At 35.5% G+C, this 26,979-nt stretch overlaps 1 protein-coding gene across 1 annotated transcript in view; it reads right to left on the bottom strand.

Annotated features, from left to right (window-relative positions):
• LOC129254562 (uncharacterized) overlaps positions 1 to 26,979 on the bottom strand; it is a 177,994-nt gene that overhangs the window by 101,266 nt on the left and 49,749 nt on the right. Inside the window, exons 31-50 of the mRNA XM_064113465.1 lie at positions 26,098 to 26,340; positions 25,395 to 25,637; positions 25,048 to 25,290; positions 24,069 to 24,311; positions 23,366 to 23,608; positions 22,564 to 22,806; positions 22,214 to 22,459; positions 21,241 to 21,483; positions 17,646 to 17,888; positions 15,333 to 15,455; positions 14,414 to 14,609; positions 12,720 to 12,997; positions 11,307 to 11,446; positions 6,238 to 6,415; positions 5,494 to 5,729; positions 4,544 to 4,658; positions 3,597 to 3,953; positions 2,951 to 3,079; positions 2,496 to 2,621; positions 1,341 to 1,703 (exon numbers count right to left, since the gene is read on the bottom strand). Of these exons, the coding sequence (XP_063969535.1) occupies positions 1,341 to 1,703; positions 2,496 to 2,621; positions 2,951 to 3,079; positions 3,597 to 3,953; positions 4,544 to 4,658; positions 5,494 to 5,729; positions 6,238 to 6,415; positions 11,307 to 11,446; positions 12,720 to 12,997; positions 14,414 to 14,609; positions 15,333 to 15,455; positions 17,646 to 17,888; positions 21,241 to 21,483; positions 22,214 to 22,459; positions 22,564 to 22,806; positions 23,366 to 23,608; positions 24,069 to 24,311; positions 25,048 to 25,290; positions 25,395 to 25,637; positions 26,098 to 26,340 (4,431 nt within the window). The remainder of the gene's footprint in view (positions 1 to 1,340; positions 1,704 to 2,495; positions 2,622 to 2,950; positions 3,080 to 3,596; positions 3,954 to 4,543; positions 4,659 to 5,493; positions 5,730 to 6,237; positions 6,416 to 11,306; positions 11,447 to 12,719; positions 12,998 to 14,413; positions 14,610 to 15,332; positions 15,456 to 17,645; positions 17,889 to 21,240; positions 21,484 to 22,213; positions 22,460 to 22,563; positions 22,807 to 23,365; positions 23,609 to 24,068; positions 24,312 to 25,047; positions 25,291 to 25,394; positions 25,638 to 26,097; positions 26,341 to 26,979) is intronic.

Genomic DNA, 26,979 nt, shown 5'->3' with positions numbered 1-26,979 from the left:
GGGGTTTGTATCCACCAACTGCAGTTTTGCCTCATGATTATTACACAGTAGCACACATCCTCTCAGCATGACTTGACCAATACGGTGATGGCTTTTATACAGCATGCAACCGCAAATTTAAGTGCGACTCTCAGCCATACTTAATCCTAAGAAGACGGAGGGGGGGACTGAATCAGTTCCCCCCTTGATATTTTTCGTGACAAATCCGCTGCACGAATTTTTTTGACTGCATCCCTCACAGACTTTTTACATTCAAGTCTCGCGCAACTTTTGAGGCCAAAATTGTAGCCGGCCCCGGATACACGGTTCCAAAATTAGGCAACATTTTGTAAGTGCATGCTGACCCAAAATTGCTCAAAAACATGAATTTGTGTAAAATCCAATGCAAATACTGTTTTTAGCAACATTCATAAATGTATCATTATTTTTCCTTTTACTGATTATATAAATTAATTTCATCTCATTTAAAAAACAGAAAGTTGGAGAAAAAAAACCCAGAAGAAATTTAGAAACCAATAAAATACAAGAAAATAAATGTGATTTTGATTTTTTTTAAGTACATTTAGAGTGGATTCATATAAAAATTAGCATTTTAGGGGCATTATTTTGTTAATTAGAGCAAACTTTTGATTTAACGCATAAATTAGAATAATTAATAAGCAATGAGATTTTTCGCAGAATTTTAAGTTGTAGTTTTGTAGATTATGCCATGGGTATCGCGCGTGCCAATTTTTATCGCGATCGCGCGATTGACAGCCGAGATCATAAGGGGGGACTGAATCATTCCCCCTTCCGTCTTCTTAGGCATCAAAATAGCCCAGTCTATTTAGGGTTAACTCTTTGTGAAACACCTCCAGGGGTAAGTTAAGAATGGACAGTAAATGATTTGAGCATGAAATTGATACAACTGAATAGACACTAAATCCATTGTACAACATCAATTCTTGTCAAATGAAGGAAGCAAGAGTTGGTTTTTAAGGCAATCTTTGCAGGTAAGATGTAAAAAAAACTCTCAAAATCAGATTCACAACAACCCATTTATAGGTATGGATAGCGTTCATAATACTTTTCTTTGACTCACCATCAAAGGGAATAGATAGCACATTATCGATAGAAACCTGATCTCAAGGTTACATAATGTGTATATACGTAAACAGCTTCTTCTGCTGCTACTTCTACTTTGATTATTACTACTATTTCAATCAATTCAATTTTCAATTCAATTCATTTATTTCTATATATCAATTATTTATAATTATTCAAGATACATTTGTCTATCTATATCAAATTTTACAATAGGAAGTCGGGTCACTGGTAAACAACACTTTCTTCATACTTACATTCAAATGGAATGGATGTCACATTCAATGAGAACCCAGATCGTGAAACAGATGAATCAGATAAAAATTGAAGATACAACTTCATTCCAAGATAATATCTTGTTGGAGTTATAGATCCAGTTAGCTCAAGGACAACAGAGTTCTCATTTGATTGATTGTGACCAAGTCCAATGTAGAGATAGTCATATCCACTTTCCAATGTGAAGTCAAGGATGTCGATGACTAAAGAATGGTTAGCATCAGCTCGGAGAAGCCATAAGCATTCAAAATTGATGGGATAGTTCATAGGGTAGTTGTCAGACATGATGGAGAAGGGCATCGAGGCAGGAATAGTTTGAACACCATCTGAGGGACAGCTTTGGACTGATTTCATAGAAAGAATTTAAAAAAAATATTGCATTATACATGTAGAAATAAATATGAATCAACTGTTAGATACTTGGATTGTATAGAGAGGCAAGACACTCCATGACATTCATTGAATCCAATGATTTAAACTGATCCAAAGGTCAAATATATGTATTTGGCCATTGAAAGGCATTTGTGCATGCAACTACAAAGCCATACTTTCTATAAAAAAAAAAAAAAAAAAAAAAAAAAAAAAAAAACGTCTCTAATGTGCTTTAGACGCACATCACAATTGCAAAGTGCAGACAGGATCCAGTTCTTAGGTTGAAGATGTACACTCTGTCACTCATGCTATCTCAGTCCCTGAAACAGTTTAAACCAGTTTGACAAGATTCAATTTCAAAGCATTTCAGATAATAATAGTTATATTTATATAGCCCTAACTACTTCGCGTCTATAAGCGCTTTAAATGTACTTTACAACCCATGTCATCTGATCCTAGCATGCTCGCACACAATACATCTTCTTTCTTCAATCCCAGGGGAGCATTTCAACAAGAATCCCAAGACTCAATTAATGGGCGTACTATATAGGCTTTCACATCCTAACAGGTACCCATTTAACACCTGGGTGGAGAGTGGAAAAGTGTGGACTGACACCTTGCCAAAGGACACTAAGGCCTTAGTGGAATTCAAATACATGACCATCTCATCACTAGGCCAGAGTCAGAACTGCAACACCATGATGCTTCAACACATCACACCATATAATTTAAATGAGAATGAAATGGAAATGAGGAAAACTCACTTGTAGGACAGTCTGCTTCATCTGAGTCATCCAGACAGTCATAGAAATCATCACATAGCCATGATGATGGGATGCAATTCTCATTACTCTGACATCTCATATAACCATCAGGACAATTCAAAGGAACTGAGGAACAAAATAATAAAAGAATATTCTTATCATCCTGCATACAGCATCTACCTTAATACTTTTACTTCAAAAGACTAAAAAAAAAATATAACTTACATGTATGCATATATGGGTCAAAAATGTGGATATGCACATGATTTTATAGAAGATGGCAGCAACATATACTTAAGGGGAATGCTAATTCCTTTTGATTTTTAAAGATAGATAATTATTCTTAAATTTTGATCATTATATAATATTTGAATAAAGAGGGGAACAGAAAGAATTTCTTAACAGTCAGTATAAAAAAGAAAGTTGAAAGGTGTTAATTTTTCATTGACACATACCAGTACAGTTCAGCTCATCTTCAAAACTCTCACAATCAGCAATCCCATCACAGACCCATTCCTCTGGTACACAGCTAAAACCGAATGAACAAGCTACAGAACTAGAGTCGCTACAGAAATCTGTAGAACCTAGGAAAGAAATATTAACAATTTAACATATACATGTATTTACTGCGATCTAAACAGCATAGTATTATAAATTTTCAAAGCTTAAAATTTGACAAGTGTTCAATTAAATTTTTACTTCTTCATTAATAAATACACAAATGGTGGACTCTTACCTCCAAGATGTGACAAAATATGATTTCATTAGATAAATCATTTTTGTTTGGTATAAGAAAATACCTTTTTTCCAACATGAGACAGTAAACTGCAATTATAGCAGGAGCAGGAGTCACAACAGTTCAGCAGGTAAAGAAGTAGTATCATAATCCAATGAGGTGAGTTCAACCCCCCCCCCCCCAAATTAATATTCTAGTGACTTTTATAAAAATGATTTCATTCTCAATACATGACCCCTGTCAGTTCATAATTGTCAGGTGCAACAACTTCCAATCAATCATTTTACATGTGACAAAAACAGCAATTGTCAAATTAAGCAAATATTTTTAACAGCAAAAAAAAAAAGAATAAACTATTGGCATACCTGACTGGACAGCCCAGAGCTGTAATTCAAATCCTTTACTAGAGAATGTGGAAGCGTATGACAACCAAATTGACCCTAGTCCTGTCTCGATGGGTGTACTACTAGTCCTCACTTCATATATCACAGAAGTCAAATTGGCACTATCACTACCCTCTCCAACCAGAAGTGTTCCTACGATAAAGTCAATGTTGACCGTCAGAAACTTTATCAGGAGGACATTGGTAGGATCGGAGACGGATACAAACCATGTACAGATATGGCGGTCATTTCCATATGATGGGAAGCTAGGGTTAGTAATTGTTGCAGGCACAGTTCTTGAGACTATCAAATTTGTATTTCCACAGGAATAGTCCACACCTTGAAAACAAAAATCAATCAAAATAAAATGAAGGTCACCTCAAAGAGATCACATGTGATGTTTCTGTTTCAAATTAAAAAATATTGTCAATTTCAGAGAAAACAAGAATCATTAGGAATTGGAATGTATCTACACCTGCATCCTAAAGTAATCAAATCTTTATATACTGTATTAAACTTATCTTAATTGGTAGCTAGACAGATTCTTGACTGCGTGTAGTCCAAATTTATGCCTCCACCATTGTCAGATCAGAAATACATAGATTAATTACCTATAAGACATTTGACCAATATCTAACTTACATTAGACACTCCCACTTAGTTCATGTATACATAATACATGGACCAAGTCTAAAGTTGATCCTCAAATAATAAAAAAATAATCATAATGGTAAATATATTTTTTATATTAGCAACAGGTATTCATTTTACCATTCTTTCTTCCCATTTTCTTTCATTTTTTATAGTAGTAAATATCACACTGTCTGAAATAGCAGTCTTTGTTGTAAAATAATACTTTGGGGTTAAAAGATGCAATGAAAGGATATTGAAAAGAAAGGATTCATTGGTAAAGTGTATATTCTTCTTACCATATTCACATAGTAATGTGTCGTTACTTGGTCCTGCAGGAAATAAATCACATGGTAAGAGTCTGTCCAAATATAATCCAAAGACTTGAAGCTCTGCAGAACATGCCATTTTAACCTGTAAACAGAAAAAAAACATGTCAAGAACGGAAGGTGCTTTTATGAACTTCCTATTAATTTCTGGTAACAACAGACCATATGCATATGAAGTGATCATTTCATAGCACCCTCCATCATATATAAGGATAAACATATTAACAGAGATGCACCAGCTGGAGATTACTACTGCAAGCAAGGCAATGGCTTCAGCCTCTAGTGTGATGGCATCAATGCATATAGAAAAGTCTATAGGGAAGATATTGATCAACATTTGTAACACACAACTTAGTTGCAAAAACTGACAAAACAATGTCTGTGAAATCTTTGGGTAGTAATTGGCTGAGAAGCACTTCTAATCACCAAAATTATGCACTGCTGACAACCTACATAAAATGTAGCCCAGAATTCATTGGTCTGACAAATTTAAACATTGAGCTACATGTAACAGAACACATATCATCAATGTGGTAACACTGGCAAACATTTTTTTTCTTAAATAGAACATTCATGTAAAACATTATCTTTTAAGAAAGAATTTGTGTCTTTTTAATTTGCTTCCCCTATTGTTTTTTTGGTGAGACATGATTGGTAAAATAATGATCTACTCAAAGAGGCAGATCTGACTACTGCTGATGGAAATGTTAAAAATAGCATTGAAGTGTGACAGATAATCAATGAAGGTTAAACTTTTTTTCTCCATTTAAATAGACACCTAGACTAATTGTATTTTTCCCCTACTAAACAAAGTAAATATTGCCACAAAAAATGCAATCCTCTATACATTGCATATGGATAATAGTTGGTGTCTAACAATGATTCTAGAAATGACATAAGAACCATGAGTGAATACATACCTCTTCACACATCTGTCTACATGGTACCCTACCAGGGCCATCTACATGGCATTCCTTGAAAGTGCTACCGCAAATTAGGGCTTCTAGGTTTCTATGACAAGTCTTGTTCTCTATCTCATTCAAATTATCAATTATAAACTCATAAGATGGAGTCTGGCTGGTAGAATAGGTTCTGTTATATGGTAACACTGCTGTACACGATGGAAAAATGATGTCCTCACATCTATAAAGGGGTGCTAAAAGATGATTTAACAAAAGAGAAGATATACATACATGTACAAAGAGGGCAAGTGCATCATAAAATGAAATGAAAATAATTTCTATTTGTTTATTAATAGTAAATATTTTCTAAACAACAATATTTTCTAATGAGAAATGTAAACTCTAATGTCAGATCCATTAGTGTTGGAATGCCGTAGGGCTGTATAATTATTTTCCATCTAGTGGTGTGTATCACCAAATTGTCAAATAAGCATGTTTGGTCTAAAATATTGCACAAAACTCATTTTAAAAAGTCATGGAAGGGCATGAATTCAGCTTTTTACAGATTTATCAGAAGAAATGCGTTTAATTTTAAGGTTAAAGCACTGAAATCAGTTTTAAGAGATGGGATAAAAGTTTGTTTGTAAATGTAAGATCTAAATTCTATGCATTGAAATAATACCAAAGAATAGCCAAATGTAACAACATTCCTTTTAATAATTCTAGATGAAGAGACTTAGAAAATACAGCAGCAACACTTACTTCCTTCTATTACAGAGTTAACCCAGTCCCAATGTTTAGACACACGTGTGTAGATGTCAGGTAAGTTGTTCACTCCAGGATTGTTAGCATCAGCACATCCATAATTAGAGCTTGTAATTCCAACCAATCTCCAAGTTCCACTGTACTCTTGACACATAAGCGAGCTACCTGAATCACCCTACAAATAAAAGTACATTACAGTTTCATAATCAATACATGAATTTTCACACAAATGGCTTTGAAAATATAGAGACAATTATTCTGAATTCGGCCTGTTCCTGACTTTAAGAGAGGTTACAGAATCTCACCTAAAATAAAAAGACAACAATTGGTTTTCATTCTTCTGTAGATAGATAATTATTAAAAATTATCTGTTTATTCTGTACACATGAGATAGCAGGCTACCAAAACCTCTGGCAACTCCAACAATAATTTCATTGACCATCCATTGCCATTTTATGATTAATTATAAATCTTTATGTTTAATACAGAGCCATGATGCACATTTCTGTCAAAATTCATCAGTCTGGAAATCCTCAAAAAAATGAAAAACACTCTGCACCAGTGGCGGACTGTGACCCGGAGGAGACAATGATTTGAGGGGCACTGTATTGTTTGTGAACAATGCTGTGCCCCTCCAATGCTTGGTCTCCTCCGGGTCACGGTCCTCCACTGCTCTGCATAACTTCACAGGACACTTGTAAATGTAATTGTGATATGTACACGAATGAATATATCCTTCCAATATCAATGCAACAGAAATAGAGAAAATTTCATAAGAAATGAAACAACCCTTGCAGTCTTGCAAACTTTCAAAAACTTAACCTTGGTTAAGATTTCAATATTAATAATGATATTGATAAACAACTTCTTATCTTGGACATGTGACCTGAAGCTCGTGCAAGATGATCAGTGACACATTATTACCCTTATGTCCAGGTTACAAGAAATAGGTCCATATACTTTTTTAAAGTTATGACATGACAAGAACTTTGCTTAAGATTTCAATATATATATCCGAACATAGATTTCATTGGCCGTAAGCCCTTTGACCTTGGTCATGTGACCTCAAACTAAGAAGAATGTGTGACACTTGATTACCTTTATGTCCAAGTTACATGAAATAAGCCCATATAATAATAATACAATAATAAAAATAATGTCATATTTTACCAAGAGTAGCCACTTCAGTTCCGAAAACTGCCCTGCTTAACATAATGATGTTATTATTACCCTGGCTTTAGCATAAATTCTTAGAGTTATGATTACATTTAAAAAAGTTAACATTAATTAAGATTTCAATGTTGACGACATTGCCGCCGCCTTCAGAAAAACAAGTGGAACGCCTCAGGCAGTCTTGCCTGCATTACACAATTCGATATAGCAGCAGTGCTGACTTTGAAAACAGCTATTGAATAATTATTCACAAAAGAAAATACTCATATGATAATAAAATACTATGTCCATTGACCCAACATGACCTCTGACCATGATCATGTGACCTAAGACATGTGTAAAACATACTTGATTACCCTTATGTCTATGCTTCATGAACTACATCAGACCTGCCAGCCTCTGGGAATGAAAAACTGTAAAAAAAACCTGTATGTTTAAAAAAAAAGTGCATTTCATAATAAAATGATTGGGGCACTCGCTGATCGCAGTGCTCAAGCTGCATGCAAGCTAAAATGCGCACTGCTCTTGCAAATGAATAAAACAAACATTGAAACATGTGTATATGATGTGTTATGATGCCAATTCAACAAATACCCCCAAAACGGCCCAGTTCATTGACCATAAATGACTTTTGATCTTAGTCATGTGGCCTGAAACATGCACAGGATATTCAGATATACAGTACATGGGTTACTCTTATGTCCAAGTTTTATTAACTAACTCCATATTAAATTGAAGTTACGATGGAAATTCCACAAATACCCCTAACATACCCAAAGATCATTGACCCTAAATGACCTATGACCTTGATCATGTGACCCGAAACTCAGATGAAATGTTCAGTAATACTTCATTACCCTTATTTTTAATTTTCATGAACTTGGTCCATATACTTTTTAAGTTATGATGACATTTCAAAAATTTAACCTTGGGTTAAGATTTCGATATTGATTCCCCCAACATGGTCTAAATTCATTGACCCTAAATGACCTATGACCTTTGTCATGTGACCTGAAACCAAGGCAGGATGTTCTATAATGCTTGATTACCCTTATGTCCAAGTTTCATGAACTTGGTCTATACTATTTCTAAGTTATGATGACATTTCAAAAACTTAACCTTAGGTTAAGATTTGATGTTGTACAACGCCTACTTAGCTTGTTGTACGCGAGCAAATGGGCGGCTGAATCTCAAACAATCGTACCGTTGCACACAAGATGTACCATCCAAAATGTACCGTTACACGGCTTTAGGAGGTGACGTCACAATACCATTTCATTCATTGCGCTCAGTAAAATGAAGATGCAATACGCATATAAGCCTGCTGCCTAAATGCGCAATGCTACCAAGGTAATGTGCGCTAGTGGGATTTTACTTTTCGCTTTCAATTTTTTTGCTCCATTTTCATAGATTACTGCAGGGAGAAACTCGCTAATTTCTGAGGCGTTGTACAACACAAATAGTAAATATTCTTATTTGTGCAATAGTGCGAGATTTTGCATTCGGTGAAAGAAAGAGACGTTCTATTACGATGGAAAAAACATCTATTCATCTGGACTTACTTGTTGAAGCAGAGGACAGTTTCACGTCCGATCCGGGATGCTTCTTCGGCTCTTCTGAACTGGCGGGAAATCGTCGTTACTGATTGGCACCGAAGCACCGTCGATGTTATTGTCTTGGAGACGTCGAGGAATTTTTCGGATTACAGGATTGTAAATCCGAGAGAGGTTATGTCGTAATCCTCCTCCTTTGTTGAGAGATGGGTTCTCTGCGTTGACGTAGACTGCCTCACGGACCCCCCTCTCAAACCACCTAGGTTCCTTGTCTAGGATTAGAACGTCTTTATCTTTGAAGTTGTGTTTAGACGTATTCAGGTGGGAGTATACGGCAGAATCGTATCCCGATTCGCCTGGTCTGCGATGTTGATACAAACGCTTGAAGAGGGGTTGCATGGTTTCACCAATATAATTAGCGCTGCAACCTGTCTCTTGGCACTGGATAGCATAGACAATGTTGTTTTCCTTGTCTTTGGGAACTTTATCCTTCGGGTGAACTAATTTCTGCTTAAGTGTGTTAGTCGGTTTGAAGTACATCAGGATGCGGCAAGAAGACAGGATCCTCTGGATTTTCTCTGAAAGTCTACTGACGTAGGGGACAGAGACACCGAAGCGATGCCCCTGTTCAGTCGGTCGAGGAAGGTTGTTCTCACGTTGGCGTCGCGGGTGAAGGGCTTTCTCTATGGTCCACCCGTGGTAACCACACTTACGTAGAGCCTCTCGGAGATGTTTATGTTCCTTCTCCTTGGTTATCTCAGAAGTAAGAATGTATGAAGCTCTGTGGAACAATGTCTTCACTACTCCCAACTTGTGGATGAGCGGATGATGAGAGTCAAACAACAGGTATTGATCTGTGTGGGTGTCTTTTAAAAAAAGACTGACTAGCTCAGTGATCCGTCTTCCTCGATGGTAATGAGGCAATCCAAAAACGTGAGTTGGTTGTCCTTGACTCTTTCCACTGTGAACTTAATAGACGGATCACAGTTATTGAAGTGATCAAAAATAAAACCAAGGTCCGTAGTCTTTATCTTGACCCAAGTATTGTCCACGTTTCTAAACCAGTGGGTAGGTGGGATGCCGAGAAAAGAACTCAGGGCAAATTTCTCAAAGTCTTCCATGTACAAATTGGCAAGAACTGGCGAAATGGGAGATCCCATGGCACATCCATGCTTTTATTTGTAGAAATTGCCGATATAGGTGTAGTAAGTGGTGGATAGACAGAGTTCTAAAAGTTGACAAAGCTGATCCGGGCTAAGTTTAGTTCTTGAGCTTAAATTGAGGTCGTCAATAAGGCGCTTGCGAACTGTTTCTACTGCCTTATTCGGAGGAACGCTAGTGAAAAGAGCGGACACATCAAAGGAGGCAATGCACTCATCGTCTTCAACTTTGATGTCCCGCACCTTCTCAATGAAGTCTTTAGAATTGAGTATGTTATGCTCCGATAAACCCACTAAAGGGCTGAGAACACATGTAAGAAAATTGGCAATGTTATACGTGATAGTGCTAATGCTACTCACAATAGGTCTCAAAGGTATATCCTCCTTGTGGATCTTTGGTAGACCATAAAATGGAAAGTCATTGTCAGGATACAAACTAAAGTAAGTAGATTTGTCAATAAAGCCGCCTTTCTCCAACTGTTGTAGCACTTCATCTCTCAACAAAGGAGGAGGATTACGACATAACCTATCTCGGATTTACAATCCTGCAATCCGAAAAAACTCCTCGACGTATCCAAGACAATAACATCGACGGTGCTTCGGTGCCAATCAGCAACGACGATTTCCCGCCAGTTCAGAAGAGCCGAAGAAGCATCCTGGATCGGATGTGAAACTGTCCTCTGCTTCAACAAGTAAGTTCAGATAAATAGATTATTTTTTCCATCGTAATTTGACTTTTCCTGGATGAATCAAAACATACATCAGTTTATTAAAGAGATGTTCTATTTAACTCGGCTAACGCCTCGTTGAATAGAGCATCTTTCTTTCACCTAATGCAAAATCTCGCACCATCGCACCCATGCCTATTCGCGCAGTCGGAAAAGCGGCACCTACATGTACATTCTGTATAGTCTCGGTATGCTATGCAGACAAGACAAAAAATGGTGTATTGGTATAGTTGTTAGATCGTCTGTCTCACAAAAGACTACATAGTGGCTGCCAGGCCCACGATCAATTGGGCAAAATAACATTTTTCTATTTCAGATTTCAGTATTTCTATTTCAGATTTCAACATATTTCAAATAATATAATGTGGATTTTCATTAATAATCTTGCTCTGCTTTGCGGGCGAGAAAAATATAATGAAGAATTCAATCAACTGTTTCACTTGGAAACTCACTTGACATACTGAAACCCCTCCTCTTGGGTCCCAAGCACAAATATGGTTTTCAGTCAATTCATCATCGCCTGTAATGTTTCTACATTCTTCAATTTCTGTGAGATTAAATGTAGCCTCCTGCAGTGATGGTGATAAAGACCCTAATATCAACAAAACGAAAAAGTGAAAAAAAAATAAGAAAAGTAATCTCAAAGTTAAATATGGAAGAAGACACTTCTTCTTAGATTGCTCAGATAAAAGAACAAACATTCACATTTAATCATTTGCATCATAATGTGGAAATTGAATACATTTGTGAACCATGTGATAAAAATATTTTCTCTACTTCAAGGTTTTCATCCCTAATAGGAGGTCCCTCAAAACTAATAAAAAAATTATACCATTAATTTGCATTTATACATCCTCATTGAATTGCACTGAGTTCATAGGTAGAATATTTTGAAATTTTAAAATCGATAAGCATGAACTTGTGGCCATCTATAAAACCTACATCTATCTTCTTGTGGAATTTGACGTCCCTATCTGGGGCTTAAGAATTACAAACAAGAGTGTCACTGGGACAAGCACATAATACACCCGCCTATAATGCAGAAAATGGAGTTATTGATCAAGCAAGAAAAGTGGAAAGTGGCGACTTCACCTTTTACCTTTTGACCTAAACATCAATAGGCTTCCTGGGATCCATGATAGTTTCATACACACTAAATTATATGAGCCTAGGTTAAGTTAAAAGTTATCAGGTTTACAAGGACTACAGAAGGGTGAGATGAAAACATGTCACTGTGACCTTGACCTTTGTTGACCTCAAAATCAAAATCTCAGCATCTTTTTGTCTCTTATTTGTATTTGGTAAAATTATACACTTTTACCCTCAACTCTGAGGGTACCCTTGATTCATATATTTAATCCCCCTCCGATCCCCTTTCTCAGTAGTCCAATTACTGTTGTTTTTGTCAATGTTGTGAACAACATTAATCAATGTTTCTGGCTATCACTGAACAAAATATTTGTATACATGAAGAATTTTATGTCACATACATTCTTTTTTCACAGCTAGTAAGCATAGACCAGCAGGTTCAAAGTAAACTACTAAATTAACTACTAGTAAGCTAAACATTTTATCCCCTGTGGATCTTATTTGCAGAGAAATAATGTTTGTTTTGCTTTTTCTTCTGATCTAGCTAAATTCAAATCTTTGCAATAACATAAATGAATGAATGAATTAATGAAAAAAAAAATGTTTGAAATTCTGCAAGTTGATTTCCAGTATCTCCAAATCAAGGATTTTCTGATATACATATTTCTAATCTTATTGAATGTTGGTGTAATCATAAATCTTCGCTGATAAGAAGAAGCAGGTGAACATGCATTCAAAAGGTAAATTAAATAGTTCTATTGTAACCTGACACATACCTCCGCTTACAGTGGATCCCCATCCAATAGAAATGCATTGACTGTATAAACTGCTTTCTTCTGAAGAAGTCTCTAAGCAGACAGGACTGATATAATCTCCTAACTGAACTGGTGCTGAAAGCTTGATCAGCGCAACATCGTAGTCAATAACAAACTCATTGAATGCTGGGTGTACATAAACACCTTCAATATCTATTAACTGTCTGGTAGCTGCAGAACCATAAAGATCAATGTCACCTAGAAGAAGTTTATCAGCAATGAGCTCAAATACAGGTGGGCTGTGAATTGATGAAAATAGACAAAATCAGATACATAATGATTGCAATTGAACACACAACGTCAAAGCTCTGATGGTAATTATACTTTACTGCACTTTTGGTATAAACAAATATACCATGCACTGTTAGACACATATATCTATAAAAGAAAAATAAGAAAAGTGTACATCACATGTGAAATGAACATTATAGGAAAACAAAGAATGAACAAATGGCTGTAGATTAAAATACATACAGTACATTTTTAAATATTGTTGAATCAGAACAGTTTGTAATTGAATGCAGTTTAAGGACTTCCCAGTTATGTTTGTGCGCATCATGATCTGCGCATATATGCGCATTGACGTCGCAATGGATGAACAGGTGATTAATCAGTTACAGGTATCAGCTGTTTTTTTCACATAAGCATTGTAACTGCTGATCTGATGTATTATTCTATTGAAGCTTATTAGCTGAAAGTAATCCATTGACCACAGACTATAATTTCTGAATGCTTTATGGTGAAGTGCAGCAAAGTATGACGAATATCAGACATCGAGTTGAAATTAATGGTAGAGTGGTTTGCAAAATTTCCACACATAGATGCAAAGCCTTTGGCGCATTTTTGGTGTTTAAAATAGCACACTTGCTCCAAAAAAAGTGTTGATAGTTTAAAAACAAGCTCATGAACCCCTATTTCTTTATATTTACACTGCTTGAGTACACCTTCCTCTACTAGTTTACAAATTTTGGTGAAAATGACATGGATTTTGAATAAAGTGCAGCATTTATTGCACTTCTCAGATTTGTTATAAAAATTTCAACTTTTAGAGATCATGTTTTTGTCTTCTTTCACACTATTTCAAAGAAATTAAGGTGCTGCCAGTCTTAAAAGGACAAATAAATATCAACATGAAGAAGTTCTCCATCTTCAGTATACCATTCTGAACTATACTGTAAAATTTGATGAAACTTACATGGATTTTGACTTAGTAATAGAGGTTTAACTGCAATGTTGTGATATTGAGGGGTCTAAAGATCCCAAATTATTTTGAATGCACAATTCTCGAGAACGTCCAATATAGTGAAATTCAAAGCTAAATAGCAAAAATTCAAGCACATGAACTAATGCTAATTTTTACATATTTGGGATACTTGGGTGCTAAATCAATTCTCTGCAAACTTTGGTGAAAATGACATGGATTTCATTTTAACTGTGGAACGTCCTTAAACTAATTTTGTATTGAATGTTATCTTTTCTTAACTGTTATTAAATCAATAACAAAATTACAAAAATAAGATTATCAAATCAAAACTACATATTTTTGGTAGCAAAGCCTTATGAAAAAAAAATAAATTAAAGATGAAGCAGGATCTAGGGCAAATTCTGATCGCCCTGTAGATCAATTAAAATCAAAAGATAAGAAAAGTACTTACTGCACACAATGTGCTGCTGTCATAGCCCACTGATCAGATATCAGAGTAGCTCCACAAAAATGATAAAAAGGTAAGTCTCTAACCCTTATGGAGAGAGAAGCAATCCAAGGCCACTGACCATAACGGGCATCAGTCCCACCAACAATCCGAGATGTGATTACTGGAGTGAGTCCACAGGTTGGTGAGTTAACCACAGCTGGTTGGAAGAAAATAAATAAATCTTAATCATTGGCCTAATTACCATTACATTTTTAACCTTTTCTCTTTCATTATGTGTGGGAAGAGGGGCTTATACTTCTCCTCCAAAATCTTAATTTTTAAAACCAAATAATTGTGATGAAATTCACCAAGCAAAATAGTCTGATTCAATCTCACATGATTCAAACCTCAATTCTTTCTGAAAATAATTAGTTATTATGTGATGATAACAATAAAAATAATACAATAATAATATTATTGCATTGCATTTATACAGCACATTGACAAATTTTAAAGCTCTTTGCAATTTTGATCTTTTTATTTCTTTGTGTTGACTTTCCAGTTTTGTTTTGTTGTTTCTTTATTAAAACCATCAATCAAAATCATCAAGAAGAAAAAATAATCACAAAATCACAAATTTCAGCTGAATCAATTTCATTAAATGTTGTATCATTAATGGGGTAGTAAACTTTGTGTATGAGATAGAGAAAAAGAGAGAGATTATTAATGCAAATATAAGCTTCATGAGCTCATATTCTAAAAATAAAAACATGGACACACACATGATAAACCGTCTAGAGTGCTTAAAATATCAGGGGTTGTTCCCATATTTAACTAATAATTAATTTCTAGCTTTGTTATATAACATAGCTATATGATGGAAACATATCATCCTTTTCAATATATCTTTTTATTTCATAGGAGTTATTTGCATACTTACCTGGTAAACTACTACAATTATTTTCATCACTTTTGTCAGGACAGTCTGGTACACCATCACAGAGCCACTCATTAGGCAAACACACAGGTAAGCCACATGAAAAATGATTCAAGTCACATGAATCTAGTAAAAAAATATAATTATCAATGATTAGTGCGAAAGAAAAACAGAAAGAATGCAAACAGCAGAATACAGAGCAGTGGCTACAATACCATACATGTATATCAGGAGCCTGATACATAAAGGTAGGATGTGAATGTCATTGTCAAGCATTGTGTGCACCTCGATGGTGACAGGCTGGAATGCTCCCCAGGGAGTGAAGGATGTGCATATGTTGTGTACAGGAATAACTAATTAAATCAGATGACCAGGGTAATAATAAAACTGCAAGTGCTTAGATAAGTAGGGGAAGGCATGGTAAGTTGAGCCTTAGGGTAAGTTTTAATTTCATTTTATTTTCCCAGCTTGTTTGTCCCATTGAAGACACCGTTAGAAAAACAAGTGGAATGCCTCTGGCTGTCTCACCTGCATCACACGATTCAATATAGCAGCAGTGCTGACTTTGAAAACTACTATAAAATAACTACTCACAAAAAAACACTATTCATATAATGATACAATACTACGTTTATTGACCTTTGACATTGGTTATGTGACCCAAAATTTGCACAGGATTTTTTATTTGATTTTGATTTATTTTGATGTTCAGTGATACTTGATTACTATTATGTCCAAGTTTCATGAATCAGATCCATAAACTTACAGAGATATGATGGTAAATCAACAAATACCCCCAATTTGCCCAAAGTTCATTGACCCTAAATGACCTTTGACCTTACTCATGTGACCTGAAACTTGCACAGGATGTTCAGTGATACTTGATTACTATTATGTCCAAGTTTCATGAATCAGATCCATAATCTTTCAAAGTTATGATGGTAATTCAAGAGACACCCCAATTTGGCCAAAGTTCATTGACCCTAAATGACCTTTGACCTTATTCATGTGACATGAAACTCAAGCAGGATAAATACTTGATTAACCTTATATCCCAGTTACATGAAGTAGGTCCATATATTTATGCTGTCATTTCAAAAACTTAACCTTAGGTTAAGATTTGGTGTTGACGCCGCCGCGGCCGTCGGGAAAAAGGCGCCTGTAGTCTCACTCTGCTATGCAGGTGAGATAAAAATTGCATCGAAATGAAAAAAATCCAAAACCAGAGTGATTTTGAACGCGACCTGAGTGATTGCGAACCCACCCGCGTCCCAAGTGATTATAATAAGCCGTGTGTAGGGCATGTGTGGCGCAAGTTGACTTTTTTTATTTGAAGGTGACAGTGACTTTCAGTGTGGGGGTAGAATGTTATATCGAGGTAAAAAAATATTTCCAAATAATTAAATTTTAAGGCAAGGTACTTATTTCTTCAAGATTGTTAATCATATCAGTTCTAACAAGCAAAAAGCATAAAATGGCTCATCTTAACCCGCCTTCCCCTACAAAGTATGTCTTAAGCACAATATTCAGATTAGTGTTATCATTTATTTAGAGAATGTACTGCATAGTGAAATGACCACCTGGTGTGATTCAACAGGCATTACATTTATGCATTCTATATCAGATAGGAAGTAATTTACCTACTCAGTTCATTAGACAAACATTCTCTTGATACCAAAATCTCATGAACTACTAACAATGAACCTGACCATGGCATTGTGTGTGAGCAGGGTTCTATTAATTTCTACTCTTACTCTTTTTTTTTAATGAACTTCCCGGGTCTGCTGAGGAGTGCATATATTTTGTTTTTGTTACTTGTAAAGAAGGTTTCTCCCACCAAGTGGTTTTGAAAGTGGATGACCAGGATCCAAGAACCCCCATCCTGTAGTAGGCCCAAAATGATGGATCGGGACAAGCTCCATGTACAGTAGTATTCAGTGAAAATAGTAGGCAGGCTTCGGTGCGTTCTATGCATTAAACTATGTGACAAAGGGGCATCAAAAGGGAAATATGTGGTTGTGCAAATTTGCTAATAAAACGTGTCTACAGGTGTGCATTAATGCGAGCGAGATGCATGAAGAGTTAACCGATACAGAGATGTAAATAAATAGCTGTTCATCTTTCATGGGGCAACTCTTTTAAATATCTTCAATAAAATTTATTTACACTCCCGTCAAAGTAATACTTTATTCACTGACTTCATAACGATTCAAAAGTACAGGTGACGAGTGTTTCAGGGTGGATTAGGGAAGTTCCATGATTATCACAGGGAAAATGTGATACATGTATGTCTTTAAGCATGAAAACACCACTTACCTATCACAACTACATGAAAAGAACATATTTCTACATTTCCATAAGAATCTGTTGATGTGTAAGTCACTGTGTTGTTTCCAATAGGAAGGTTATCTCCAGGATTGGCAGTGGATGTCAGTGTCTGGTTACCAGAGTTATCTGTTGCTGTAGGTGGTGTCCAGATTACTACAGCTGTAGCATTACCAATGTCTGTGGTAACATTCTGATCACTGGGACATCCACTGATGACTGGATTCTCATTGTCTATAAGAGAAATGGCGTCAGACATTATAACTACATGTATGTCACTATCACTAAATTTACAACTGAGAAAGTTTTTAAAAGATGTCAAATTAATACAATGTAGTAAACTTGAGTGCAGTAATTGTAAAGAGAAGCAAGAATTTTTAAACAAAGTTTATACAAGGAACTTGTTTGCTGATTTGATACAAAAGATATGATCAATTATGATTTTGATTTAATGCTTTTCACAAAAAAAATAAAATCCATCAGTTCCTGGCCCTTTTCCTTGGGAGGTTTTAGAAGGGTCAAGTAGAATCAAAGCATGCATTAAAGCCTTTTTTTAAATGCCTGCTGACTGTGAATCCATTAACATGATTTATATTTTGAACCAAATATCACCTCTTTTTATACACTAATGTAGAAAAATTAAAACCATAAACCTCTCAATATTTTACAACTTATTCAAATTTCTTAACACAATTTGGACACGTGCCTAACAATACAAAATGCAGAGGCAAGAGAAAACACCTGACAATAAATGTCCTCCTACATTTTCAAGAAAACAGGTTTTTTATTTCCCCCTTTTGTTCTTAGGAACTCTATTGCAAAAGAATTTCATTGATACTTTAATTGGATGTTATCAAAATCTCAAATATTGATTGTCTATATTAGAAGATGGTGCAATACCTAAAGTACTACTGTGACAATTCACAATTGAAGGTACTGGATAGCTGCTATCAAATTTTAAAAAAATCAATACAAAAAAACAATTTTTGAATGATGAAAAAATTAAATTCCTTCACTCAAGGATGACATCATGTATTTAGATGGAGTAAACTAATGATATTTGTCAAATAATTGCACCAGTGGCAGGTATTAAAGCATCTAAGACCGACATACAAACATACAGAGATAAAAGTATGTAGCACAACAGTGAGATAGATATACATAAACTGAAAGAACAAAAAGAGGTAAAAACAAATATAATCATATGATGAACAAATAAAGCTAAAATTAAATTATAATTCACCCCAAAATATGTATTTATATAATAAAGCACAGGGTGGAGGAATAAATAATGCTACCCAAAGTTAAACCTGGTGAAAAATAGCAATTATGACATTACCACAGGTAAAAATAGAGAAAGGAAATCAAATGAAACAATTTGCACAAAAATTACAGTGAAAACAAAGAAAAAAAGGAGATAAAAAGATAGAAGACCACAACCAGAGGGATAGGGTTATTTCAAACAAAGAATTACACATCTATTTATATCACAATATTTTGCAACCAGTTGGTGCTGCTAAGATCAGCCACTTTTGCTCAAAGCTTTAGTGATGATATTTGAAACAGATCAATATAAGTCTTTTTTTACATATCTTTTACAAGCATAGAGAAATTCCAGTAGTTGCAGTAAACACTGATTTCATGAGAAAGTCTGTAAAACCAGGCTTAATTGTCAGTATATCATCGAGGATCTAGATCTGGTACAGTTACATAAACTGAACTTTGTGAAATCTTGAAATCTACGCTGAAAAATGTTCAGACTGAACTTCCCCAACACAGATAAGCGCACGTGGGACAGTGTATAATTATTGCTTTGAGCGTCGGGCCCGACGCTCTACCCGAATCCTGTGCTTATTTGCTGATTTCTCAGCAATTACACAATTTCTTCCAGAATCCTTTGGCACATGCGTTTTATTTATACAAACATACACTTTGGTGGTCATTTCATTGGATTCTGTACGAACTCATTTTGATATCGTTACCAAAACTAGCATTTACCTTTAAATGAAAAGCAAATAGTAGACAACATGCATCGTGTTAGTTTGTTTCTTTATTCAGCCATTACATTTCAAAGAGTAGCAATGAAACACATAATTAGGGATACCTTTAAATGATCGCTTATCTTCAGATAAATGTAAGTATAATGACAGCCCAAATTTCTGAAATGTTTCTGTTTGTTTAAAATACTTTGTTTCACAATATGATGATTCATTACACAACAATGCAGTACTGTAAAATGGGGAAACCTATGGGGAATTTGAAACTGACCCCCACCTTACACACACACACAAATAATGTATATAGACCTAATAATGACATTATAAAGAGTTAGCTTTGACTTAAGATATTAATTTTTTTACCAATCAAATATTAAAATCTTTTTAAATAAAAAAAATTATTCAATTTCATAACAAAGAAAATACAACCATAGCAATAAATGAATTAAGGTATTAGGTACATAAAATAAAATACATTGACAGCAGAAAATTAGTGGAATAAGTATTAACAAATAAAAATGTACCAAGACAGAACAAAAAATAAACCCACAGACAAAACAAGACAGTTTATTAGGCCTGAGTCATCCAGGTGTTTTTTTTTACTGTTGCCTACCCAGGATTTTCAGGAGGCCGGTAGATTGCCAAAATAAAGAAATACATTAGAAATGCATTGTCACCAAAGACTGAATATCAACCACTTTTCAGAGCATTATTTCATCATTAAGATCTATATATCAAGACTTACACATTATCATACATTTCTAAACAATATATCAACCGAGTAGCAGCTATGAAAATAATAGAACATGAGCAGGATTTCTCATTTTTCTTGCTTGAATTCATCGGCCCGAGTTGTTATAATCCAAGTTGCATACTTATGGGCGTATCCATTTTGTACTGCTTGTTTGTTTCCACTTTTAGTTACTCCACTACATGATTCCCACAATATCAATCGATTGCAATTTCTAGTTGATTGCGATCAACAATACCACAATACAACAAAAGGAAGCCCAACATTAACATGGCAGTGTATATATATATATATATATATATATATATATGATCATGAAAATTTCAAATGTTTGTGTTTATTTTATAAGTAGTGCCTTGAGTAATCATTCATTACAAAGTGCGTATTAGAAATACATGTACTTACACTGTATAATTATTAACAAAATAGAATGCAACTTGGATTTTCATGGTTCGGGCCAATGAATTCAAGCAAGACAATTGAGAAACGCCCCTAAGGTACTACCATTTTCATAGATTTACTTGGTTGATTTATTCTTAAGAAATATTGTATCATGTGTAAGACTCAATATATAGATCTAGATAAGGTAATAAAGGCCTGAAAGTGGTTGATATTCTTAGTCTTTGGTGACACTGAATCGTGAAATTGCACTGGTGACCGACAGTCTCGGGTAAGCACTGGTGGACCGCCAAGTCAACTCAAGACTAGTCTAAACCACATAAACCAATAAAAACATCCAAAAATTAACACATGGGTACACAGACTAGAACAAGCTCTAAGGTTAACAAACATCCACTTTAGGACAAGAAAGTGTCTTCAGGTCTATTATGATACTTACCTGAAACAAATACATCAAAAGTACATGTTACTATATTCACAGCAGAATCTGTTGATGTGTAAGTAACTGTGTTGTTTCCAATAAGAAAGTAATCTCCAGGATTGGCAGTGGATGTCAGTGTTTGGTTACCAGAGTTATCTGTTGCTGTAGGTGGTGTCCAGGTTACTACAGCTGTAGCATTACCAATGTCTGTGGTAACATTCTGATCACTGGGACATCCACTGATGACTGGATTCTCATTGTCTGATTTTTTCAAATAGAGAAAAGGAAATTATCATAATGGTGCACAGCTCTCATGATGGTCTTGTTTAAAAGCATTTTTAAGCAAATATTTTGTCTTAGAAATCTGTTTTAATAAGAATGGTAGCCCTATGAAAATATGGTATCATCGGCCTTACACTGGAGTTCAAAATATTATTTAAATTGCACCTCAAATAAGCCCTCTTACCTTGTTTACAATTACTATTAATGTCTTCACATTATCCAAATATCATTCCAAACTTAAAGATGAAAATGAAATAAACCTATTTCAACTATTGTAGACACAGCATGGATATGTTGGAAAGGTACAGTAGAAGGTTAGCCATGACACCATTAGTATTAGCTATGAGAGAAAACTTGGAGAGACAGACACACATGGAACGTTGTGGCCCAGTGGATTAGTCTACGGACTTTAAAACAGAGGGTCGTGGGTTCGAATCCCAGCCATGGCGTTATTTCCTTCGACAAGAAATTTATCCACATTGTGCTGCACTCGACCCAGGTGAGGTGAATGGGTACCCGGTAGGAGTTATTCCTTGAATGCTTTAGCGCCTATATGGCCGCTCAGCTACAGCCGGGGTAATAATAATATACCAAGTATATTTCAGCGCCTTGAGCACATAATCAATGTGGATTTGGCGCTTTAGAAATACTCTATTATTATTATTATACAGATAGAGAAAAAATGAAATCCTCACAGGAGCATGCTTACCAATGACAATGACATAGAAAGTGCATACATCTGTATTTCCTGATGGATCTGTCGATGTATAATTCACTGTGTTGTTTCCAATAGGAAAGTAATCTCCAGGATTGGCAGTGGATGTCAGTGTTTGATTACCAGAGTTATCTGTTGCTGTAGGTGGTGTCCAGGTTACTACAGCTGTAGCGCTATTATCACTCTCTGTGGTAACATTCTGTTCACTAGGACATCCACTGATGACTGGATTCTCATTGTCTATGATAGTGATGACAAGAAATAAGACATGTTACCTCTCAAAAATCTAGTGCTACGCTTACTAAAAAGAAAAAAATGATGGAATGTATACAACGAAAACTCACCAGAAACAACTATGATGAAGGTGCATGTTTCTGAATTTCCAGCCACATCTGTTGCAAAGTAAGTCACGGAGTTGTTTCCTATGGGGAAGTAGTCTCCAGGATTGGCAGTGGATGTCAGTGTCTGGTTACCAGAGTTATCAGTTGCTGTAGGAGTTGTCCAGGTAACTACAGCTGTAGCATTACCAATGTCTGTGTTGACATCCTGAGTACTTGGACAGCCACTTATCATGGCATTTTCTCTGTCTGTAATCAAAACAAATTGATTTGATAAATACCCCAGAATATAGTACTACATGTAGTCAATGAGAAGTCCTTAATTTAGAGATATCATCAGAATTGCTTGAAATGTGAAAGACATTAATCACAAATAAAGATTGAACATGGATCAATCCCTTTCAATTAAAAACAAATGAAATATAAAGAAATGATATATGATGATAAGGTTTAACCCGTACTGCATTTTTTATGACTGCTTTGGTGCTGCTTCCAATGTTGGATTCTTGCATCATTACCTTTTTCCTGAAATTTTTGTGCACATTTTGATACATTTGCCCATATCATATCGGATATTCCTAGGGGGTGTTATATGCTAATTAGTACGCACGTTCCATTAAAGTTGCTGGATTTTGCATATTTGTGCACATGATGATCTTTTTTTCTTATAATGGATTCTGTGTTTCTGTGTGAAAGTCATCAGACTTTTGATAAAGAGAGATACAATTACAATGACATCATAATGGACCACTGAATTAGAAATCTCAATACCAGTTTGTAAGCAACATCTTTATCAATAACCACTTACCTATCACGACTACATTAAAAGAACATAGTTCTACATTTTCATAAGCATCTGTTGATGTGTAGGTCACTGTGTTGTTTCCAATAGGGAAGTAATCTCCAGGATTGGCAGTGGATGTCAGTGTCTGGTTACCAGAGTTATCTGTTGCTATAGGTGGTGTCCAGGTTACTACAGCTGTAGCATTACCAATGTCTGTGGTAACATTCTGATCACTGGGACATCCACTGATGACTGGATTCTCATTGTCTAATTTTCCAAATAGAGAAAAGGAAATTATCATAATGGTGCAAAGCTCTCATGATGGTCTTGTTTAAAATGCAGTTGATAGTAGAAATCTGTTTTCAAAAGAACAGTAGCCCTATGAAGATATGGTATGATCGGCCTTACACTGGAGTTCAAAACAACACAAAAAAAATCCCCTAATAAATTCACAAGTAGGAAATATTATTCAATTTACACTTCAAATAAGCCCTCTTGTTTACAATTACTATCAATGTCTTCATTATCTATAAATCATTCTAAACTTAAAGATGAAAATGAAATAAACCTCTTTTCAACTATTTTACACACAGTATGGATATGTTGGAAAAGCACAGTAGAAGGGTAGCTATGACATGATTAGTATTAGCTATGAGAGAAAGCTAAGTCAGGAGACAGACACACATACAGATAGAGAAAAATTAAATCATCGCAGGAACATGCTTACCAATGACAACGACATAAAAAGTGCATACATCTGTATTTCCTGATGCATCTGTTGATGTGTAGGTCACTGTGTTGTTTCCAATAGGAAAGTAATCTCCAGGATTGGCAGTGGATGTCAGTGTCTGGTTACCAGAGTTATCTGTTGCTGTAGGTGGTGTCCAGATTACTACAGCTGTAGCATTACCAATGTCTGTGGTAACATTCTGTTCACTGGGACATCCACTGATGACTGGATTCTCATTGTCTAATTATTTCAAATAGAGAAAAGGAAATTATCATAATGGTGCAAAGCTCTCATGATGGTCTTGTTTAAAAGCATTTTTAAGCAAATATTTTGTCTTAGAAATCTGTTTTAATAAGAATGGTAGCCCTATGAAAATATGGTATCATCGGCCTTACACTGGAGTTCAAAATATTATTTAAATTGCACCTCAAATAAGCCCTCTTACCTTGTTTACAATTACTATTAATGTCTTCACATTATCAAAATATCATTCCAAACTTAAAGATGAAAATGAAATAAACCTATTTCAACTATTGTAGACACAGCATGGATATGTTGGAAAGGTACAGTAGAAGGTTAGCCATGACACCATTAGTATTAGCTATGAGAGAAAACTTGGAGAGACAGACACACATGGAACGTTGTGGCCCAGTGGATTAGTCTACGGACTTTGAAACAGAGGGTCGTGGGTTCGAATCCCAGCCATGGCGTTATTTCCTTCGACAAGAAATTTATCCACATTGTGCTGCACTCGACCCAGGTGAGGTGAATGGGTACCCGGTAGGAGTTATTCCTTGAATGCTTTAGCACCTATATGGCCGCTCAGCTACAGCCGGGGTAATAATAATATACCAAGTATATTTCAGCGCCTTGAGCACATAATCAATGTGGATTTGGCGCTTTAGAAATACTCTATTATTATTATTATTATTATACAGATAGAGAAAAAATGAAATCCTCACAGGAGCATGCTTACCAATGACAATGACATAGAAAGTGCATACATCTGTATTTCCTGATGGATCTGTCGATGTATAATTCACTGTGTTGTTTCCAATAGGAAAGTAATCTCCAGGATTGGCAGTGGATGTCAGTGTTTGATTACCAGAGTTATCTGTTGCTGTAGGTGGTGTCCAGGTTACTACAGCTGTAGCATTATCACTCTCTGTGGTAACATTCTGTTCACTAGGACATTCACTGATGACTGGATTCTCATTGTCTATGATAGTGATGACAAGAAATAAGACATGTTACCTCTCAAAAATCTAGTGCTACGCTTACTAAAAAGAAAAAAATGATGGAATGTATACAACGAAAACTCACCAGAAACAACTATGATGAAGGTGCATGTTTCTGAATTTCCAGCCACATCTGTTGCAAAGTAAGTCACGGAGTTGTTTCCAATAGGGAAGTAATCTCCAGGATTGGCAGTGGATGTCAGTGTCTGGTTACCAGAGTTATCTGTTGCTATAGGTGGTGTCCAGGTTACTACAGCTGTAGCATTACCAATGTCTGTGGTAACATTCTGATCACTGGGACATCCACTGATGACTGGATTCTCATTGTCTAATTTTCCAAATAGAGAAAAGGAAATTATCATAATGGTGCAAAGTTCTCATGATGGTCTTGTTTAAAATGCAGTTGATAGTAGAAATCTGTTTTCAAAAGAACAGTAGCCCTATGAAGATATGGTATGATCGGCCTTACACTGGAGTTCAAAACAACACAAAAAAAATCCCCTAATAAATTCACAAGTAGGAAATATTATTCAATTTACACTTCAAATAAGCCCTCTTGTTTACAATTACTATCAATGTCTTCATTATCTATAAATCATTCTAAACTTAAAGATGAAAATGAAATAAACCTCTTTTCAACTATTTTACACACAGTATGGATATGTTGGAAAAGCACAGTAGAAGGGTAGCTATGACATGATTAGTATTAGCTATGAGAGAAAGCTAAGTCAGGAGACAGACACACATACAGATAGAGAAAAATTAAATCATCGCAGGAACATGCTTACCAATGACAACGACATAAAAAGTGCATACATCTGTATTTCCTGATGCATCTGTTGATGTGTAGGTCACTGTGTTGTTTCCAATAGGAAAGTAATCTCCAGGATTGGCAGTGGATGTCAGTGTCTGGTTACCAGAGTTATCTGTTGCTGTAGGTGGTGTCCAGATTACTACAGCTGTAGCATTACCAATGTCTGTGGTAACATTCTGTTCACTGGGACATCCACTGATGACTGGATTCTCATTGTCTAATTTTTTCAAATAGAGAAAAGGAAATTATCATAATGGTGCAAAGCTCTCATGATGGTCTTGTTTAAAAGCATTTTTAAGCAAATATTTTGTCTTAGAAATCTGTTTTAATAAGAATGGTAGCCCTATGAAAATATGGTATCATCGGCCTTACACTGGAGTTCAAAATATTATTTAAATTGCACCTCAAATAAGCCCTCTTACCTTGTTTACAATTACTATTAATGTCTTCACATTATCAAAATATCATTCCAAACTTAAAGATGAAAATGAAATAAACCTATTTCAACTATTGTAGACACAGCATGGATATGTTGGAAAGGTACAGTAGAAGGTTAGCCATGACACCATTAGTATTAGCTATGAGAGAAAACTTGGAGAGACAGACACACATGGAACGTTGTGGCCCAGTGGATTAGTCTACGGACTTTGAAACAGAGGGTCGTGGGTTCGAATCCCAGCCATGGCGTTATTTCCTTCGACAAGAAATTTATCCACATTGTGCTGCACTCGACCCAGGTGAGGTGAATGGGTACCCGGTAGGAGTTATTCCTTGAATGCTTTAGCGCCTATATGGCCTCTCATGATGGTCTTGTTTAAAAGCAGTTTGAACTTAGAAATCTGTTTCCAAAAGAACA

Source organism: Lytechinus pictus, chromosome 1 (genome assembly GCF_037042905.1).
Source record: "Lytechinus pictus isolate F3 Inbred chromosome 1, Lp3.0, whole genome shotgun sequence".
Taxonomy (NCBI): Eukaryota; Metazoa; Echinodermata; class Echinoidea; order Temnopleuroida; family Toxopneustidae; genus Lytechinus; species Lytechinus pictus.
This window is presented reverse-complemented; position numbering and strand designations above follow the sequence as displayed.